Source organism: Electrophorus electricus, chromosome 15 (assembly GCF_041902795.1).
Source record: "Electrophorus electricus isolate QZ-2024a chromosome 15, ASM4190279v1, whole genome shotgun sequence".
NCBI lineage: Eukaryota > Metazoa > Chordata > Actinopteri > Gymnotiformes > Gymnotidae > Electrophorus > Electrophorus electricus.
Genome location: NC_137511.1, coordinates 20,112,518 through 20,132,500, shown reverse-complemented (window position 1 = coordinate 20,132,500; position 19,983 = coordinate 20,112,518). Strand labels below are relative to the sequence as shown.

Here is a 19,983-nt window from a genome sequence, read left to right as displayed (position 1 = left end):
TCACATCTCTCTTCCACCTCTCTGCTCACTATCACAAGTTTACTGATCATTAACCACACCTGTATCTCATTTTAAACCACCATTTAAACCCCACAGGTGCCTGAGTTTAGTGCGTCGCATTGATGGTCCAAGATGACTATTTGCTGACAAGAGACCTGCAAGCTTTGACTCTTTTCTTTGTTTTCATAATTAAAGCCATAATGTTTTCCCCACTCACAACTCACTTGTGCTTCCACAATGTCTCACATGGACTGTGTGGCTAAGAATACAGTATTTCTTCAGCATGTGCTAGTTAGCATTTTAAAAGCAGCAGTGTCTGAATCAGCTGCACGTGACTAATGGTGTTTGAGGAAGCTTGTAAGGAGACCAGCATAACAGTCCTGCCTGTGTGAAATGAAGACATGGATGAGTTTGTCTAGATCCTGTCTGGACATCAAATCACTACATTTGTGTGGTCAAATGATGAACGTTTCAGTCTTTTCAGACTGCTGAATGTACTAAAAGGTTAAGTGAAGTCCTTCATCAGCGCTGACTCTTCAAATGTCATTTCAACATGTGCAGTCTTTTAGTCAGCTAATATTTTTGGAAGATGCTTTGTTTGTATGTTTTTAAGGCTAGGGACACATTGACCGAACAGTCGGCTGTTGGACGGTGTTAGGCAATTGGATAGCATCAGTAAGTGACTGTCACCCGTACTTAGTGTAAATAAGCACAGGCGACGACAGCTGACATTGAGCTTATAGAAGGCGATCATCGGTCACTCATAGTTGCTGTTAGTTGATCAGTGTCAGTGTGGTGTGTCCCTGGTTTAATGGTGGAGCTCCTCACAGTCAGTGTGTTTGGCAGTGCTGGGTGAAGTCGCTGCTTCCTGGGTCCTTTATACAAGTTAGCAGACTGTCTCTGCTTTACTAGGGTGTGAACAGCTGAATCTCTAATTATGTAATTGGATGTAATACTTTACCTACTATTGGACAACCAGTACTGTGTATTATGAATTTGTTATTGTCATTTTCTACATGTGTTCCTTCATATTTTAAATATGCTATCATTCAGCCTTTAATGGAAAAAGCCTAATTTAGACCCTGCTGTGCTTAAGAACTATAGGCCCATATCTAAACTTCTGTTTTTATCAAGAATATTTGAGAAAATTGTGGCCAAATAACTCTGCAGCTTTGGAGAGACACATTGTTATGACAAGTTTCTGGATTTCAGAGAGGACCCTCCACTGAGACTGCATTTTTTATGTCTTCTGATGTGGGTGATTGTACTGCACTGATGATACTCAACCTCAACTCTGCATTTGACACAGTTGACTGTTATATTTTAATTAAGAGGTTACAGGACTGGGTGGGTATATCAGGTGTAGCCTTAGACTGGATTATATCTCATCTCACTGAGAGAAGTTTTACTACATCTATTGTTGACTTTAAGCCTGTGTCCTCCCCGACTATCCTGTGGTGTGCCGTAGCATTTTGTTTGGGGCCCATGCTATTTTCTTTATATTTACTGCCTCTGGGACAGATCATGGAAAAGTTTAATATTGCATATCACGTATTTGCTGATAATATCCAACTTCATTGTACATTCAAACCTAATGAGGTTCACAGGGTAGCTGAGCTTTTAGATTGCCTGGATGCAGTTGGACTGGACTACAGATATCTTCATGCATCTTTATGCTGAAAAGACTGAGGTTTTGATTGTTGCTCCTGATGAGGTCAGCCCCTTGACTAAGCAAAGCTTTGGACATTTTTCCTCTGCTGCACACCTTAGCATACATAATTTAGGTGTTGAGATGCTAATACATGTTTTTATTTCATCGCTCACTGACTACTGTAATGTTCTCTTAACTTAGCTCTCCTCTAAATCATCTGCAGCTATTACTCAGTAGGTCAATAAAACAATCCCACATATCCCCCTCACAGAAATCTCTCCACTGGCTTTCTGTTTTCCAATTTAAGATTCTAACTATTGTATATAGAGTGTTGCATGGTCAGGCCCCTGCCTGTGTGTCTGAACTACTCTTTCTTCACATACCAGCTCACGCTCTCAGATCAGGTGAGTTAGGTCTTTTAAGTGTTCCACGGATCAGATCAGATGAGCTATGTCTTTTAAGTGTTCCACAGATCAGGTCAGGTGAGCTAAGCCTTTTATATGTTCCACAGACACATCTAAAGACTCATGGAGACTCACCATTTGCGATGCAAATGGTAGCACCCACACTGCGTGGTATTGTGTTTTACTGTTGTATTGTGGTTTTATGTTGTGTCTTATCTTGTCCTACTTGTGGTTTTACTACCCTGTAATCTGAATTTGCAAAGCACTTTGTGACTCTTGTCTACGATAAGTGCTATATAAATAAACATTACTTACTTACTTACTTACCATAACCTCTGCTTTCTCTGTTTGCCTTCTGTTTGTGCTGATCTCAGACCAGCTTGAATTATTTTTATTTGTGCCAGGCAGTCTATCACAGTGGTTGAGGCATCTTTTGTGTTTTGAATTTGATTTTTTGTTCTCCTTTTTGTCTCGCTAGTCCTTTAATGGACTAATGGTACTTCCATCTGCATCTATGCATCTAGTACTCTTGAGTTGTCAGTATTGCATGTTTATTGGAACCTTGCACATTTTAAACTTCTTAAACAGGTTTATGTTTTAAACATCCATGTGATGTTTACTGTGTTGAGGTACACAATGACATCTTCGGAGGGTAGGGCTAAAGCCCAAGTCCCTTCCCTTCAGTGGACCCGCCAGCAAGACTGGAGGGGTCTGCCCAAAGCCTCTGAGGCACACTGCCTCTGGGGCACTCCAAGAGTGATAGAGGAGAGGAGGACCGTTCGGGGGAGGAGCACGCCTGGAACCAGGGCGGACGTGCACCCCCACGTGTCCGTTGAGGCTGAGGACATGTCACAGCGCCTTATGTCTGTGTGGAATGGCGCTAGTGTTTGTGTATGTGTGCGCCTTGTGTATGTGTTTAGGCGCGTCACAACGTGGGGAAGCGTCGGGAGCCGAGCCCCTAGGGAGGGGTCGTTGTCGAGGACTGCTACACTTTACGTGGAGTGTTAAGGACTGCCCTGAAAGAGACAGTGAGTCTGCCTTTCTCCCCTGTGCACAGAAGTCTCCCTGGGTGGTAGTTCCTGGCCCACCTTGTGTTGGGTGGGCACTGGGCATTGTCGTGCAGTGTCTGTCTGTGTGTGCATGGTGGGCCGGGATGTGCTGCCCAGGTATAGGACGCTTCAGGAGCCACACCCTTTGGGAAGGGGTACTGTCACGGAAGGCTCCTCCACCCTTGAGTCACGTGGTATGGCCCGCTGTGTGCAGGGGGACTCACACATGTCATTTGTAACCACGCCCCCCCAGGGATTGCGTACGCCTGGACAGGGATTAATGTTAAATGTTAGTCTGTCTACTTAAACCCCTGCCAGTATATGATCCCCATTGGTCATTGTTGCCCTGTAATGTTGAAACGTCTGTGTAGCTGTTATGCCTGTTTGTATCATCTTCCACACTATGAAAAATGTTTAAAATATTAAAATTCCTTCTAGCAAACAAAGTACTGATAAACACTGTTACCTTTTTCATCTCCTGTCCAGTTGACAATGAAGAAAACTGAAATTAAACTGATGCCAAACAGAAATCCTCTTGATATTCTAAACAGGAAAACTGCAAATGAAAAAAATATGAAGTTATCTTCAACATATAAACTCAGTTGTAAACCACAGACAACTGTGTCATGGTAATGAACAGTGAGCATGGGTTAGTGGCCCTTGTAAAACCCCCTCTTGTTGCAGTGTTTAACTGACCAGAGAGGCACAGCAGTTCTTGACTGAGTCTACAATATACTCTGCTAGGGACACACAGTGAAAACACTGCGTTGCTGTGCTAACTTTAATAAGCTTTAAGTATCCCTCCCAATTAGGTGAATTAGATGGATCAAACATTACTGATAATATTGCTCCCAGAACACTCCTGCAGCACCCAAACCCCAGCCATGATCACATGCTCCGCCTCTCAAGCTTCCTAACTCTCACCTCTTCAATGTGTCTCTTCCAGCCAGCTCATGTATATATTGTTTTCTCACACATGCCTTGCAAAGTCTTATCAGTGCTCCTATATTTTAAAGCTTTTCTATTCCTGTTGTCCTGTCTGTTTGTATCATGTATGTCCCCATGTATGTTATATCTTATATTATGATTTTATATATTATGATTTTCTGCTAGACACTTTTGCTGATTGGATATTGTATTTTTATCTCTACCTGCTTTTTGGATTTATGACTCATGATTCTAAATAATAAATAAATGGCCTCATCATTTTACTCCTGCATACAACTCTCTTCCAATATGTTCATCTAAAAAAATGTGCTTGTTTTTGAACCTCATCAAATAAATCAGTCCACTTATATAGCACATTGTAATTACTTTAAATTTCAGCTTTACATAGGCAGAGGTGGGTAGTAATGTGCTACATTTACTCCGTGACATTTATTTAAGTAACATTTTTGAAGAAATTGTACTTTTAAGAGTTGTTTTAAAAGAAGCCACATTATACTCTTATATTTGCAAAGTCTAAAAATTTACTCTATTATATTTGTCAGTATTCCTTCCATTACATTTTAAAATAATTTTTATATTTTGTATGTTTTCGCCACAACTGAGTTAAATCCTTAAAGATGATCGCTGAGTTAAATCTCTAAAAATGATCACTGAGTTAAATCCCTCAAGATGATCGCTGAGTGTTGCCATTTTGCTTCAGTAAGTTAGACATTTGGACAGTTGACCGACATAATGAACAAGGAACAGACACAAAGTGGATACTCTTGAGGTGTTCAAAGCCACAGAAATCCATGTTGAAACGCAGGCAGATTGTACTCCATCAGATTTGACATTGGTCACCCAGGGCAAAAGAGTACTGTACAATATTAGGAACAGTGAGTTGTCCCCCTTCCTTATTAGACTTAGAGAACCATTGAAATGAATACATGTGGATTTTGCAGGGCCAACTGACAGCCACATGTTCAATGTCATGGTCACTGCCCATGCAAAGTGGCCAGAGGTGCAAATTACAAACAAACCCAGACAGGACCAGTCGAGGGCTACAAATTCTATTCAGCCACTATGGAATACCTGAAGTTTGTGTCATTGACACTGGACCTCAATTCACTGCACATTAAAACATTACATATTTTATAGCTGACTATGTTAAACATGTTCAGCCCCATATCACCCAGCCACCAATGGGCAGGTTTGCACAAACTCTCAAGCATGCTCTTAAATCCTCAAAGGGCTTGACCCCTGTCCAGAAACAGCCCAGACCTGTCCCGCAACAGTCTAGACCTGTTCAGCAACAGTCAGAAACATTTTTGCTGACATTTTGCAATACTCTGCAGCTTGAGGGAGTGAGAAAGAATGCTTTTTTTCTGGGCTGTCAGTTACACACTCAGACCCAATGTGATATTGGCTATGAGACACACATTGGACTCCCAGATTCTCCTCCTGGCCTGCATAATTGAAACAGCAACAGTTTACAGTTGGAGATGCAGTGCTGCTCCATGATGACAGAGAGGATAAGAGATGGACACCAGGAGTGGGGACCAATCAATGTGCGCCTGTTTCTTACACTGTGGTTTTTGGTGCTACAGAGGTATGGCAACGTCATGCCGATCAGTTTAAACCCCATCAGAACTAACCACACCTCATAATTTGCATGCACTTTTTAATAGCTCTGCATAAAAGTATGAATACAAACAGCAGATTTCTTTTCTGGTTGTTATAAAACCACAATATTTCTATAGTGCTGGTGTCATGAGTAGTTCTAGAGATAGTACAGACACATAAGTTGCTACTGTAATGTGGGAGTCGAGGTAGGATGCACAAACTAGCTGTGTCACACACACAGACGTTTATTTCATACACTTAACAAAACAAGCACAATGAAGACTGCTAAAAACGACCTCTGAAGCACAATGAAGCACAATGAAGCACAATGAAGCACAATGAAGCACAATGAAGCACAATGAAGCACTCTGCTTATGTGGGCTCAAACACCAACCAACACCAACGACTAAACAGGACTTTATATACATGCACAGTAACAACGTAAAACAAAGAACAGGTGTGATACACGGAAAGGGCGTGGCCATGCAAATGAACACACACACACACACAGGAAGATGTCTGGGACGAGGAGGCCGTGCCGTGACAGCAACCTTACTAGGCCAACATGATCATAATTAGTTTTTTAACATTTGTTTGCACTGTTCAGAAGGTGAATGTGTGTGATTTGAATTAATCTCTATGAAGTTTATGCTACACTCACCTACGCATGTGGAAACAAAAAACAGCGTAAAAAATGGAGCAGGACAAATGAGGCCATGTTTTAACGGCTCTGAATCACACATATTTAGGACTGAAACATGTATTAAAATAGAATGGCACCTGTTCTATGAGAAGGGCATTAGAATAAGCACATAGAAATTTGGAGTAATCAGAAGACATGAGGTCAGGTCCACTGTTACACTCCCGACAATCATACACCTGTATCACTGTTACACTTCCTACAATCATACCCCTGTATCACTGTTACACTCCCTACAGTCACACCCCTGTATCACTGTTACACTCCCTACAATCACAACCCTGTATCACTGTTACACGCCGTACAGTTATAAAGTAAGATCTCACCATCCATCTAGCAAATCAGACCACAACAACATTTTTCTCAAAGGCCAAAGCGAGCTATCAGTCACCACACTTCAGGATACACTTTGATGTTCTGGCTGGGACATGTTCCAGCACTGATGGTTGTGATACATTTATTTATGTGGTGCACTGGTGGATGACACTGTGCCACTAATTATCATCTAAACCGTCCCAAATCCCATATGATGAAAAGACTGTTCATGATGCTATTAAGAATTAATACAAAAGAGCATCATTACACAGAGAAGGGTGTGGGGTCTACCACACCAGGCAGGCTGTGCAAAGATGCCCTGATACAGGTGCTGGAGATACAGACTGGAAAATGGTGGTGGTGAACAAACAGCAGAAGAGGGCCGTAGTGATACATGTGGCAATCTGGAGTGAAAGCAACATCAGGAAAAAGGAACATGAGAAGCTCGAGAAATACCAAGGGATGAAGGAAGAGCTAGAAGAGATGTGGAAGGTGAATGGAACAAAAGAGCATCATTACACAGAGAAGAGTGGTGAGGGAGGCTAAGAAAGCTTCAGGGACAAGCTGGCATCTCTATTCCAGCTGAGTGATTCCAGGTGCATATGACAGACTGAAAATGACAATATGCTACAAACAAAAACCCTTAAGATGAGTGTTGACACTTTATTGGCCTCATACAAACAGATTTATTTTTAAGATATTATGCTGAGTAAAAAACAAACAAAACAAACAAATGAAAACCAACAAAAAAATGTAATTTATGTTAAACCTGTATATAGGGTAGATTTAATTAATTTATGAAGTGTTGTCAGTGACTGTAGCATTAAGATTTAATTACAGTAAGTATGGATTCACATAGGTCAATTTTAAAATACCATTTTGTTGTTCTCTCTCTCTCTCTGTCTCTCTCTCTCTCTCTCTTTCTCTCTAGAAGGATGTTTCATGCCATGTGATATGTGATAAATCAAAACAGGAAGGGGAAAGTGACCACTATACAGAGGTGGTCTGAAGAACAGACCTGCACAAGACATCAGCCCCCTTGAGTCTGTATCAGCAGATTAAACTAGAGAATCAAAGTCAAGCATGGAGTTGGACTACAACAATAAAAGTCTCAGTAAGAGCCATGATTGGCTCTTCAAGGACTGTTAACTGTCTCACATGTGGTAAGATGTTTTCATTCCTGAGGGGAGAGATAGCATACTCAGAGAAAGACATGAATAGCGTCACGATCAGTCCCTCCCGGGTTCTGTGTTCCGTGTTTTTCCCTGTCTTGTGTTTCTTAGTTCCGTGCCATAGTTTCGTTTTCTCTGCCCCTCGTTTGATTTTCCACACCTGTCCCTCATTAAGTTCATGTATTTAAACCATGTCCTGTTCCCTGTGTTTTTGGCTGTTCATTGAATTTGTTTCGCTGTTGTTGTTTCTTGAATCTATGTTCCAAATCCTTCATTTTTGTTAGTCTGTCTTGTTTAGCCCCAAGTGTTTTCCTAGCCATTTGCCTTCGTGTGTTTTTGTTTGTTAGTCATGTATCCACATACTCTCCGTGTTGGCTCCATAACCCTGGACTGCCTTAACGACTCTGATTTTGGATTTTCCCTGAATAAATCTCGCTCTGCTCCGCACATACGTCTGCCTCCTTACCGCTCAACGTTACAAATAGAAACCTTAGGTGATGTTTGTCTTGTCTGAATTCATTTTAAATAACTTTTTAATTGTTATTAATTGTATTTTTGTGGGGATTTTTTGGTATTATTCAAACCATTTTTGAAGATTGATAAAATGTATTTTGTTGGATAAGTTCCTAACAAACCTAACAAAATCAATTAGTGTATGTACTGATTTAATTTTTTCCCTCTAGTTCTTATGTAGTGGCACATTACCTGTTACCTGTTGTCAAGTCTAACATTCTCTCTCAACTTCTCTAACTGTCAACTTCTCTATCTGTCATTTTGACACTGAACGTTTTATTAAAATGTACATTGTGTACACAATGTCAAAGTTACTGCATGGTAAAAAAAACCTGTTTTCACTGGACTCTAATCTTGAGAAAGTAACGTTTATGTGAAGATAGTTCAGCACATTAACAGATCTATATAAGTGTTGTGAGTGAAAGATGACTAGGAATTTATTCAAAAGTACCTTCATAAAGAAAAAGTGTAGATGAGCTAACAAAAGTAAAGAATTTACAGCATTCCATTTTTACTTACAAAGACAATACCATAGGCCATCAGGCAATTTGTCTTCCAGACAGAAAGCCAAGAAAAAACCTGAAATAAAGAGAATGAGATTTACATCAACATTTCCTGGTTTTTCAACGCTGGCCTGTGACCCCGACTACGATTACGACCCCGAATACGATTATGGCATATGCCATGGAAAGGAATGTGACCACAGTAAAAAACATGACTGGCTACATAAGCAAGGCCCATGCTCACATACTTCATAATAACTTAGAACAATGAAACACCTACTTATGATGATCAACAGTGCTATAGCCCCAACAACAGCCAGCATGATTTTGTATTCCGTACCCCAGACACGCCACATCACTAGAGGAGAAAGAGGGAAAAATCATGAATGAAAGTCATTCTGCACAGGTCTGGTAAGCTTACTTTACTTTATTCCATTACATATTAGTGACTACCTGCTAGATCTGTAATTGAATACTTAAGACAAAGTATTTACTATAATAAAATAATGGAATCTGATGACTTTTAGAAATGCCATCAAGATAACATCTAGCATGCTAACTGTTGGCCGTTATCTCCAATTGATTTATAATGCAGTTGTCATGACCTTTGTTTGACAAAATTGACTGTCCATTAGTAAATGCTTGTTAAAGATTTTTTGCGTGAAAGTCAGCTAGTATAGTAGAGATGAATGGATGCATTTTGGCCACACTGAATACTGTTCTGTTCAGATGAGACTTTTCTGTTTTCTGCCATTATCTGGTTATAATTGTAATGCTAATTTTTCACTTGCACAAATTAATTTCTAAAATTGGACCTCACATTTTCAGCTTTAGGGCCATATTATTTCTTTATGCAGTGCTGCAGGTGAAATGGTACCTCATTAGGAAGAGAGCTGAGATTGGTCTGAAAATTTTGATATGTAATATATATGTATCATGCTATAAGTAAGAACCTTTAACGTGAAATTAACAAAATATGCAAAACAGAGAAAATGCCTATACTTCAGAGGGATAACGTCAACATGACGCTAAGAGCCTTCATAGAAAACTCAGTGGAGCCGTGGAAAACAACCCTAGAGGCCAATTTCCGACCAATAGTATGAGTCACCATCAAGCATGGGATTTACCAAGGAGATGCCCTGTCTCCGTTGCTGTTCTGCATGTGGCTGAACCCACTCAAGTGAAATCATCACCAAGAGTGTCTATGGATACCAGCTACGGAATCGATCAACGATCAGCCACCTCCTCTACATGTATGTCATCAAGCAGTATGTCAGAAGTGAATGAGACATCGGAAGGTAGCTAGAACTGAGGGGATCACACTACCAGGGGGTAATATAACAGATGTATAACAGCTGGGATAATAAACTGGCCTAATGAGAAAACAGAAGCCACTGACATCAAGACAAGGGAACTCCTCACAATGCATGGAGGGTTTCATCCCAAATCCAGCACACTGAGACTGTAGACTAAGCAGGAGGCGGAAGTGATAGTGGAAGTGGCTGATATGGAAGAATCCTACCAATGGCTGGAAAAGGCTGGATTGAAAGGCAGCACAGAGGCACTAGTCATGGCAGCACAGGAACAAGCTCTGAATACGAGATCAATAGAGGCTGGGGTCTACCACACCAGGCAGGCTGTGCAAAGATGCCCTGATACAAATGCTGGAGATACAGACTGGAAAATGGTAATGGCTAACCAACTAGACATAGTAGTGGTGAACAAACAGCAGAAGAGGGCCGTAGTGATACATGTGGCAATCTGGAGTGATAGCAACATCAGGAAAAAGGAACATGAGAAGCTCAAGAAATACCAAGGGATGAAGGAAGAGCTAGAAGAGATGTGGAAGGTGAATGGAACTGTGATTCCCATGGTAATCAGAGCACTAGTGGCTGTGACCCCCAAACTGGGAGAATGACTCCAGCAGATCCCAGGAACAACATCAGACTTGGTCCAGGAGAGTGCAGTCCTGGGAACAGCTAAGATAATATGCAGGACCCTCAAGCTCCCAGACCTCTGGCAGAGCGTGAAGGAAAAAGACCACCTGGAGGGCAAGTGGGGAATTATATATATATATATATATAGTTTCCAGAGAAACGGAACCCTTCGGACAGAGGTCCATCAACAATTGCGTGAGTGTTTGAAACCTTCTGTTTCTCTGGAACCTCTGTTGTGTACTTTACTATAATTTTGAATATCTCTCTCTCTCTCTCTCTCTCTCTCTCTCTCTCTCTCTCTCTATATATATATATATATATATATATATATATATATATATATATATATATATATATATATATATACATTCGTAGACACACATATACAATTATACAAATATAAATATACAATTAAATGGCCATAAATGTAATAATCATGTAAACTTACCTGAATAAACAACAGCCAACATCACAATACCTTCTAATGAACTTAATAGTTTCATTCCTGAAAGAAAAAAGAAAATTCTCATATAAATGACTGATTATATCAAATTGAGGTCAGGACACCCGTTTTACAGACATCCTGGTATCCTGCTGTAGGATCTGGGTTCAAGAGCACTTTCAGTGACTGCAGGTCATTTAGGCTCTGAGACAACAGAGCTGTCCCACACCATTATACTCACTCTGTCACACTTCACACCATTATACACACCATTATACACAGTATCTTATTATTGAGCCATGTTGATGTCAAGAACACACTGAGGACTAGTCTTTACCTGTAATCATGGCATTGAAGGAAATCCAGTCATTTTTAGAAATATATATAAATATATATAATTAAAAAACTTTTTCCTTTGTGTAAAGTATATTTATTCTATCTCATCAAAGGGAAATTTAGAGATCTGGTACATGTAAACAAATATTTTGGACTGCTATTCACAAAACTGTCATTGCGCCTGATGTACTGTTTGAGTATCAAAGTTATCCCATAGCACATTTAGCTTCTCACATGTAAACATAAGTTATTGTCTGTAAGTTAATACTGACATGTACAGTCAACTAAAATGCAGTTTAACGGTGTGTTCTTTGGTGGAATCAGAAGGAAGTGTCACAATTATGTTGCACGAAAATCAAATATTTATCTAGATAAATCCTAATATTCAAATACTACCTAAGTAAATGCCAATGAATGAATGAAAACTTGATGTCAGGTATCTTTATCTACATACGTATCTACATAAGTTAGTCATGGCCCTCAGTGTGTGTCTTCCTACTAAGATGAAGTGGTACATGTCTCAGGAAATGCACGCATTCACCATTCCACTATTAAGCATTCAGTACGCACTCTTGATTTTATAATTACACTGTGACAAAGATAACAACCCTACTTGGCTCTTGACCTCAGTTCCTACAGGTGGCAAACACATGCCTCAGTCACAAGACCAAAGAGCTAGCACTCTCGCACAACAATCAAAGCACCCCTTTTAATCTCAAGGAGTGTGATGGTCTCATCACACCACCTTCTCCTTCAATGAGTGTGATGGTCTCATCACACCACCTTCTCCTTCAGTGCCATATCACTTCTGGCACCATTTGTGATGAGTGCAGTAACCACACCCAGGTCTCAAACCTTGGTACTACAGGGATAGTCGCTGCCCTCAGCCTTTGTCCCATTAATATTAAGTTATTAATCTGACAAACACTTAATTCAAGACAATATTTCTTGGTAAAACATACCTTTAGAAGTGAATGGAGAATAATACAGCAGTCGAAGAATCCTCGTGAGATTAATAGCTGAACAGACAGCTACCTCACTGAAAAATCCTGAAGCAAAATAAAAATAATTTTAATAAGTATTCTTCATATCCCAAATCAATATAAAATACAAACATTTACAATATGCTTTGAAAGCACTGGGATAGTTTAATTGTTCATACAGTATGTTTCTTCGCTCCAAAACTTTATTAAAAGACACAGTGACTGCGGTGCTTGAGCTGGTGGCTGTAATTTAATTGTCTTTGTTAGTATTTTTAAGGTCTGTTCACATGTTCTAATGTGCTGTCCCAGCGGATACAGTGGAGAATTTGTAGAATGAACCTTAAGACACTGCCATTGCATAATACAAAAGGTCATACAGTTATGGGAACTGTGTACTATTAACAGAGGAAGACTGTTGTAAAAATAGAATCTAACTATTTTGAGAAACTTTTTAGCCACTCATATACTATTGGTTGGTTGTGAAACTGTGCCCTATTCGATTTTTTAGTCTCTGGGACATTTTCGTAATCCATAAATAAAAAAGACCATGTTTGAGAATTTAGAGAATTCAAGCTGACATTCAATCTCAGGTGACCAAGGATCTGAGGGTGTAACAGACATGTCTAAAATCCCTTTGGACAATCTGCATGATGCATTTTGTGCTTGTTCTGGGGGAAAATGCTTGTTGATTGCATTTTATCCAGACAACCATTTCCTATACTGTTTCTAAGTTTATGTTTGAGAGGCCAATCCATTACTAAACTAGCATATATTATAGTTTTCTCAACTGTTAATGTCATTTGTGTGCCTTTGAAATTTTAACAGAGACTAGAATCAGTGTTTCCAAACACTACACAATGAAACTTCAAAAAGTCAGTTAAATACTTACCCTCAAGTTGTCCCCACAGGATGAAGGCAAGAAACATAACAATGTTTGGACAAAAGACGAGGACATGCTGTATTTTTATCATGTGGTTATCTGAAGAGATTAAGAAGAACTGTATTTAAGTTCCCTGCAGTATAAGAAAACTTCATTACCAAAAACATCAACAGTATTTAGATGAAGATCTCACGTACCGTCCAGTTTTAGACACGTCCATGGTATGCAGACAAGCAGAAGGGAAAGTCCACATAAACAAACAAAAGCACAGAGAAACAACTCCAGTTTGTGGATGGCAGAGAAACCTGTGGCAAAGACACATAATTACTTGTATTTAACTGTATGTGAAATGTATTTGTTCAGTGTACAAAGTCTAATTCACTGTAGGTCCCTGTAAAAAGAGCATGTAATAATATAATAAAGTATACAAGAAAATAAAAATATAAAACAACATTTAAAGGAATTTGATAAAATGGCAATAATTTAACAGTATATAAAATTAATAAAACAAGACAAACCAACAATGTAGGTCTCAGTGAGTTGTCCATTAAAAATAATAAAATAATAAATAGATTAAAAGATCAAAGATGCACTTTTGCATCCAGCTAAATGTCATTCCAACTTAAAAGGAAATATATTCTTATCAAATTCTGTTGATCTTTTGATCTATGAGGAGCACATGGCACAAGGCAGGAATCCGCTCTTGATAGTGTACACACACACACACACACACACACACACACACAAAGAGCAACAGTCCATTACAAGGTACATGCAGATGAACACACTCCTCACACAAGGCCAATTTAGAGATACCAATCAAGCTCACATGCACATTTTTGGAATGTGGAAGGAAACTCCACATAGACACAGAGAGAACACGTAAATTCCACACAGACACAGGGAGAACACATAAAATGAACACAGACACGGGGAGAACACGTGAACTCCACACAGACACAGCGAGAACACAAAAACTCCACACAGACAAAGGCCTGACAATAGTCCCAAGAATCCTGAAAGTACACATGGTCTCTTGCAGTTTTTTTTAGGAAAAGTGAACATGCCAGATTGTTATTTATTGATTTCTCCTCAGTTTCCAATACTGTCTAACCACACGTGTTAGTTAGGAAAATAACATTTTTGATTGTCATAACTAAATGGATAATTCCCTCAAACAATTACATTAATATTTATTTGTTTTGCTCATATTAATTTAATGGTGCCATTAATTTTGCACTTTAGGTATTTGAGCACATTCGCTGTTTATAGTTCCTTTTTAAAAATGGAAAATTGACTAAATAATTATGTCTTTTGACACCTGGTCACAACTTTTGGTGTTTTTAAACAGAGTATTTAAAAGAAGCCATTATGGTTTGCTTAATTCATTTTTCTCAGTGTATCTTTCTGTAAACGTGGGTTTGACATCTAAAGCTATCAACAAAGTTCATCATGGCCTGAGTTTTCATCACTTAGAATGTTGACAAGTATACCTTGCATATTACTAGATTACCAAATTTGAAAGGACATAATGGAAACATGTTTCTTTATAAAAAATCTAATATCATATTTTCAGAAACTTCTTGCCATTAGTTATTTAGTTCTGTTCATCTTTATTTAGACAAATGTGGAATGTCAGGCCCCATTCCTGTACATCCCTGCTACCATGGAGATGTTAACTTACCCAACTGCAGTACTTCCACAGATGTGTTAGCTGAGAACGCCTCATGGAGAACTTCACATATATACAGGCCTTTGTCTTCAGTTTGGATGTTCTTCAGTCTAAGTGAGAAGTTTCCTCTGTGGATTTCCTCAGAGCTGAAAAGCTCAACTCTGTCTATATATCTCTCATTAGTTGACTCTGGTTGAATTTCACCCTCTACAAAGAGCAATACTACAATATCTTGATCCATTTTTTTCCATGAGACCTGTTCAAGCTCCTCTGGGGGGATGTGGGAGTGTACAGAGCAGTTCAGAGTGGTGTCCCCCCCCCACATATGGAGACACAGCCTGTCCTCCAGACAAAGTTAAATACTCTGAAAAAATATATAAAACATTTGATATATTTCAGTTCAGCATTTCATTTTAAAACCTCAGGTCAGATAGTAAAATTTTATAATACATTCAGCAAAGTCTAAGAAACATCATGTGATTTAAATAAACAAGTGAAATAATGTCTAGAGCAGAGTTAAATCAAAATTATTTTCCCACAGAATACTCAATCTGTATGACAAAACAGTGTTAATAATAATTCACCCACCACTCATCTTTACTTCAATCAAAGTTTCATTAGATTCCTGGTTTCTGTAAACAACACACTTGTAAACTCCTGTATCCATAATGGTCACATCTGTTAGTAAGAGTGAGAAGTTTCCATGGGCGATGTCCTCAGTAAAGAAATGTGCCCTATCATGGTAAGCCTGGTCCTGAGACTCTGATCGACTCTCTCCATCTTGGAACAAATGCACTAAAGTTTCAGGGTCTGTTCTTCTCCACTCCACTTCCAGCTCTTCCACTGGTATGGGATTTTGAACATAACAGGGCAGCATCACAGAGCCTCCAAGCTGGACAGCCACAGGACCAGAGGGGCCCAATACACTGAACCCTAAAATAAATAGAAACATTGGTAAAGGAGTAATAGTTTTAGATTTGCATTTCAAAAAAAGAGATTTGGAGTTCAAAATAAACGATCTTGCTCCACTGGCTGTGTGCACTGTAACTGCACATAAAAACAAGTCGAAACGATTTTTTTTTTTTTTTTGGCTAGACACGCCTAGTCGTTGTTCTTATACAAGATCAGCAAGGCACCTTTAATCCCAGGTTCTCCTAGAATTATAAAAGATAGTAACCTCAATTTGAATAATACCGTACATCTGTTATTGTGTGAAAATATACTGACCTTAAGAATTTTGAGCATCAAAGTGCCGCAATCGACACTTTTTTGGTACGCATATTTAGCGATTAAAATTATTCATTTTTAAATGTATCGCTTTTAAAATATATTTCTTCCAGCGACCAGGTGTTTGTGTGGTTTTATTTCTAATCAAGAGTTTAAACGGGAAAGTAATCAGTATCGTTTACTTCGCTACGTTTAAATTACGCATTGGGCGCCATTTAAATCGACAGAACTTTAACAAACTAACGTAACTATAACAAACTAAAAATAACAATATTTAAATCAAAGCCTACCTTTACAGACGTGAACGGCGTTTGAGAGGAAAAAGTAAAGAATTGTGCCAATCTTCATGTTTGGAAAATGTTTTACCGTAAGATATGAGAACAGTTTTACTTTCACTTCCACATGTATGCGGAACAGTTGATGCCATACAGTTGTCGATTTTAACCAATCATATAACAGCAATTCGTGGCGAATCAACCTTTATTGAGCCAATCATTAACAGAAATTACTTGTTTATCTTTACTAACGTTACATTATTCACATAGTCAATCCAAAATGGTGTTTATGCATTGGACATTTTAAATGTTAGGATGCATGTTAAAATTATTTCAGAAGACACTACGAAGTAGTGGTACTTTAGTGGTACGAAGACACTAAAGACATTAAAGATATGAAGATAAAAGACAGTGAGGTGTTCTTTGGAAATAATGATAGGCTTAGAAATGCATCAAATAAGTCCGTGTGACTGTACAGTTTAGGTTTATAAAGGCATTCCTGTCATGTCACATGAGCAATCGACCCACGCTCCACCCTTCATTAATGTCTGTTGTGCAGGCTGTGGATATGAAGAGTTATGGACAACCACCAAACTGATATGAGGCTGTGGTTGGCTTCTTACTCATCTTTTTCTTATTCAAATGTCAAATTTTATAATTCCGTGTCAGTTAATATATTTACGAATTTTGACAATTCCTAATTTATGAGAAGACACAAGTACAGTGTCTGATTGCAATTATATATACTTTATGTGCTTTTATCTGCTGACTGTGACTCTTAAATCAGAGTTATCTGACACAGACATGGCAAGAAGTGTAGTACTGTACCACAATCCTGAAAGAAAATAATATGTATTGTTTGTTGTGACATTTTGAATATAGATTATGAGCATTTATGCTCACTGGCCAACTGTGAGAGCATGTTATGGAAGCTCTGCACAAATGTTTTCTGTTAAATCTGACAATGTTATAAGAAAACAGACATGGTAGAACAAAAAAGGCCTGTCTCTCCAGGCATTTCTTTACTGTGACATGAGTATGGGCCCAAACATAACTACAGGGTCAGACAGCAATTTGGATCTTGTTGGTGTACCTTTATTTCCTGATTCTCTATTAAATTGAACAAAACATTATGAGAATAAATATAACAAACCAACAGAAACATAAATGATAAGAAATACTACTGTGTGTGAGAACTGAGAGCAAGAGCTGATTGGATTTCCTGCTTATTTGTAGTCTCTTATTGATCAAAGTCTGTTGAATCTGGCACAAAGGCATCAGTGTGAAGGTTTGCTGATCGGTATGTTGAACACCTTCAGACCAACATAATTAATAAACTGTCTTTCCAGTGGCAAGTGTTTATGAACATTACATTAATGGCATATCTGTTTGTATTGCCAGTGGGTTTCCAGATAAACAGGATGTTTTGAACAGAGGTCCTTCATCAGCTGTGCATGCAAAGTGTTTCTGAATTTCTAGGATGATGAACCAGTTTATATTTTAAAAAGTAGATGTTTGAATCATAACATTCGAGGGGTTCTAAAGTTCCAGCTCTTGAATATGCATGGAATATAGCACATCCTGGCATGAGGATAACCTTATTGGAGGTTTCAGTGAAACCTAGACTCTCAGTTGTATGTGCAATATAACTCTTCACATTCCAAGGCCTGCAAAACTCCCCTTACTCACAGCTATTAAGACTTAAGAACATTTGGACTGAGAATGAAAACTTTGCTTATGTTTTACCTGTTCAGAGAGTCGATGCACTGACCTATAAACAATCTGCTGTTAAGACTACAGACTAAGACTGTTAAGACTGCTGTTTGGTGCTGACATATCACTCGCGCTCCCCACCTACAGCACAGGCTCACTGACACTCCACACCTGCAGCACAGGCTCACTGACTCTCCCCACCTGCTGCAGAGGCTCACTGACACTCCACACCTACAGCAGAGATCCCCCCATGTCTCCTATCACCAGAGGTGTCAGGCACCTCTCATTTGAGGGGGCACAACCAGACTATAGACAAAATAAAAAACAACACATAAGCAATTTTATAAATATAAAGCTTTACTAAATTATGAACATATATATACATATACAAAAAAACACATACACCCAAGAAGCTGTGTATACATGCGTGTACACAAACAACAGAGATGAAGTGAAAGACGCTAATCCCTGAAGTTTAAAGTCTTGCAATCCTTTTCACTTTCAGTGTTCAGTCAGTAGAAATTACTGATGTGTTCAGTCAGTAGAAATGATGATGTTCATAATTTGCTGTTGCATGATTACTGGTTAAGACATAAACCCCCTTTTTTTAACTTTTTAAATGTGTTTAAGAAATGACATCAAAATCAGTTGTGATCTCGCAATGCAATCATATGATACAAATTAATTATACAATTTTAAAAGGGGGGGGGGGAATACCACTGCCAAGACAGAACACCTCCTGCACATGAGAAAGAACAGTGAGACTGCAGCTGGAATCCACCAGTAGCAGAATGTAACATGGACATGCTGTGTGGTCCAGCTGTGGACATGTGGAATATGATCATAGCTAAACTGCATCACACAGTATGTTAGCAGATATGAAAGTACCTAAAACCAGTATAAGAAACCAACAAACTGGTATATGCTGCTGCAGTAGTCATGGTTGAGAACCTTGACTATAAAATACAAACCATGACAAGGAAGACAACTTGGATGGAAGTCAACATCTGACAGAGCTCCAGAAGGGCATAAAGATGAAAGATGGTGTCTGACTATGGAAGATATACAATGGGTGACCTATAACGGAGGCTCTAAAGTCTGCTAAACTGGTGAACACCACTGGTACCAAGACTGCAGAGATACACAAAAGAAACACCAGCTAAAAAACTAAAAAGTGCACTCTCAGTCAGAATTCAGCACAACTCTGACTGTGGATCCACCCAGAGCTGAAAGAGAACAGTACTGGAAGAACATATGGGAGAATGAATCATAAGATAACACTGGTGCTCAGTGATTAAACAGGGAAAACTTAAATCTGAGCAGGGCAGTGGGGACCCGTGTAAGCATTACTCTACTGTTAAAAAATTCTGTAATTAATAATAAATGCCAAAGCAAACAAACAGACACTTCAGATGTCATTGCTACCCTCATTGGTTTTGTCCACATTTTGTGAGCCACACTACACACTGGGTCCTCCTAGTACGTAGTAAAGCTGACAGGTGATTGGATTTGGATGTTTAGTACTTTCACTCCATTGGTCAGCTGCTCAAACAGCCATTATCTAAGGCCTTCACACATATATATATATATATATATATATATATATATATATATATATATATATATATATATATATATATATATATTTTATTTTTTTTATT

At 38.8% G+C, this 19,983-nt stretch overlaps 1 protein-coding gene across 4 annotated transcripts in view; it reads right to left on the bottom strand.

Moving 5' to 3' along the window:
- LOC145651410 (uncharacterized) overlaps nt 1-16,765 on the bottom strand; it is a 43,349-nt gene extending 26,584 nt beyond the window's left edge. For 2 of the 4 annotated variants that reach the window (XR_014117363.1, XM_081698345.1), the window contains exons 1-10: nt 16,625-16,765; nt 15,696-16,040; nt 15,120-15,471; nt 13,633-13,740; nt 13,445-13,534; nt 12,535-12,621; nt 11,243-11,299; nt 9,138-9,215; nt 8,874-8,933; nt 3,571-3,660 (exon numbers count right to left, since the gene is read on the bottom strand). Coding sequence is in view for 3 of the 4 variants with exons in the window: in XM_081698345.1 (XP_081554471.1) it covers nt 3,571-3,660; nt 8,874-8,933; nt 9,138-9,215; nt 11,243-11,299; nt 12,535-12,621; nt 13,445-13,534; nt 13,633-13,740; nt 15,120-15,432 (883 nt within the window). In the remaining variant the exon portion in view is untranslated. The remainder of the gene's footprint in view (nt 1-3,570; nt 3,661-8,873; nt 8,934-9,137; nt 9,216-11,242; nt 11,300-12,534; nt 12,622-13,444; nt 13,535-13,632; nt 13,741-15,119; nt 15,472-15,695; nt 16,041-16,624) is intronic. The other 2 variants (XM_081698346.1, XM_081698347.1) reach the window with 2 other exon arrangements.
- Between the last annotated feature and the right edge of the window lie 3,218 nt (nt 16,766-19,983).